The 1,505-nt window shown below is 36.1% G+C and overlaps 1 gene segment (V, D, J or C); it reads right to left on the bottom strand.

Moving 5' to 3' along the window:
* Positions 1-736: 736 nt before the first annotated feature.
* LOC106913249 (Ig heavy chain V region 6.96-like) lies at positions 737-1,185 on the bottom strand. The segment is given in 2 exon segments: positions 737-1,050; positions 1,137-1,185. Coding segments are annotated over 2 exon segments (363 nt in total).
* Between the last annotated feature and the right edge of the window lie 320 nt (positions 1,186-1,505).

Here is a 1,505-nt window from a genome sequence, read left to right as displayed (position 1 = left end):
TCCTTATATTTTACTAAAGGATATCGATGACCTTCAGCCATCTGTATCATGAAACTTGTCAAAAAAACGACGGTCCATGTGCGCCCAGTTCAGATCTGGCACTTTGCCTTTGGCTTTTGGAAGCTGGACGTTTTCATTTAGTTCCAGAGGAAGAACCAAAGATGTTCTTTGTGTGATTTGGAGGAAACTGAGAGTGAAGTGCACTTTTTGTTTTATTGTCCCTTATACTTGACATTAAGAAATGATTTATTTACTAAAGTACTTGATGTTTATCCAGATTTATTTTATTTAACGGATGAGAATAGACATTTAAGTATTTGTTGTTTCAGCTAGCAGAGTTTATTTTGAAGGCCTGGCAATTTAGAAAGAGGATGCTTTTTGTTTGAAGGATATTTATTTCTGTCTGTTTTATTGTGTCTTGTAAGGCTATGTTGGATGTGCATCTGTAAAAGGGTGTAAGACACATATAAAAATAAAGATTACTACACATACAATATAGATAAATAAAGTGATTTTTCTTGACTTTATTAGCTACATTGGTGATGGTTGAACAGTCAGATATGATCAAAGATGATGCCTATTATGTTTATTCTTCTATTTGTCTCAGTGTCAGATTATTCACTGTTTCTGAGACAGAATCACATTTACAGTCTTACACAGGAAGATATTGAAAAGCTCCGTTCAGATATGTTTGAAGGCACGTGAGGTTTTTGTACAGCTGCTGAACCAACTTCAGTCACTGTGTCTCTCGAGCGCAGAAATAAACAGCAGAATCTTCAGTCTTCAGGCTGTTCATCTGCAGATACACCTGTTGTTTGATGTTGTCTCTAGAGATGGTGAACCGGCCTCGAACTGACTGAGAGTAGTATGTGCTGCCACCACTTTCACTGACATAAGCAAGCCACTCCAGTCCTTTCCCAGGAGCCTGTCTGATCCAGTGCATGTAGTAGCTGCTGAATGTGAATCCTGAAGCTGTACATGTCAGCTTGTGGGATTCTCCTGGTCTTTTAACCACTGAATCAGATTCAGTCAGAGTCTGACCATCAACACCTGTGAGTAAGACAGTCAGAAAACTGAGTTTCTCTTAGAGAAAAGATGCACAAAAATCTACTAAATGTTCTTAAACCTTTTCTCACCCATAAAGCAAATCATTAGAAGGATCAGTCCTGATCTGTAGTCCATCATGTTCAAATGTGTTTCTTGTTCCCTGACAACTTAAACACTGTCACATTAATAAAGCTAGAAGCTTCTGAAGTTTTGCATTAACTCCTCCTAACAGGGAGGAACTAAAACTTAATAGTTTAACATTTTTTCTAAGTTGACTTCTTAATCTTCTGAAATATACAGTAAGAATTACTCACCCCTTTGATGTTTTAGTCTTTATTACTTTTACAAATCAATCCGGAATAACAAAATATGTTTGTTGTTGTTGTTTTTTTTTTACAAGAACAATGATAACAAAAATTTACATACAAAATAAAAGCTGACTTCAACAACATCATGGA

This window comes from Poecilia mexicana, unplaced genomic scaffold, assembly GCF_051168715.1.
Source record: "Poecilia mexicana isolate PSO_F unplaced genomic scaffold, ASM5116871v1 scaffold_8, whole genome shotgun sequence".
In the NCBI taxonomy this organism is placed as follows: Eukaryota; Metazoa; Chordata; class Actinopteri; order Cyprinodontiformes; family Poeciliidae; genus Poecilia; species Poecilia mexicana.
This window is presented reverse-complemented; position numbering and strand designations above follow the sequence as displayed.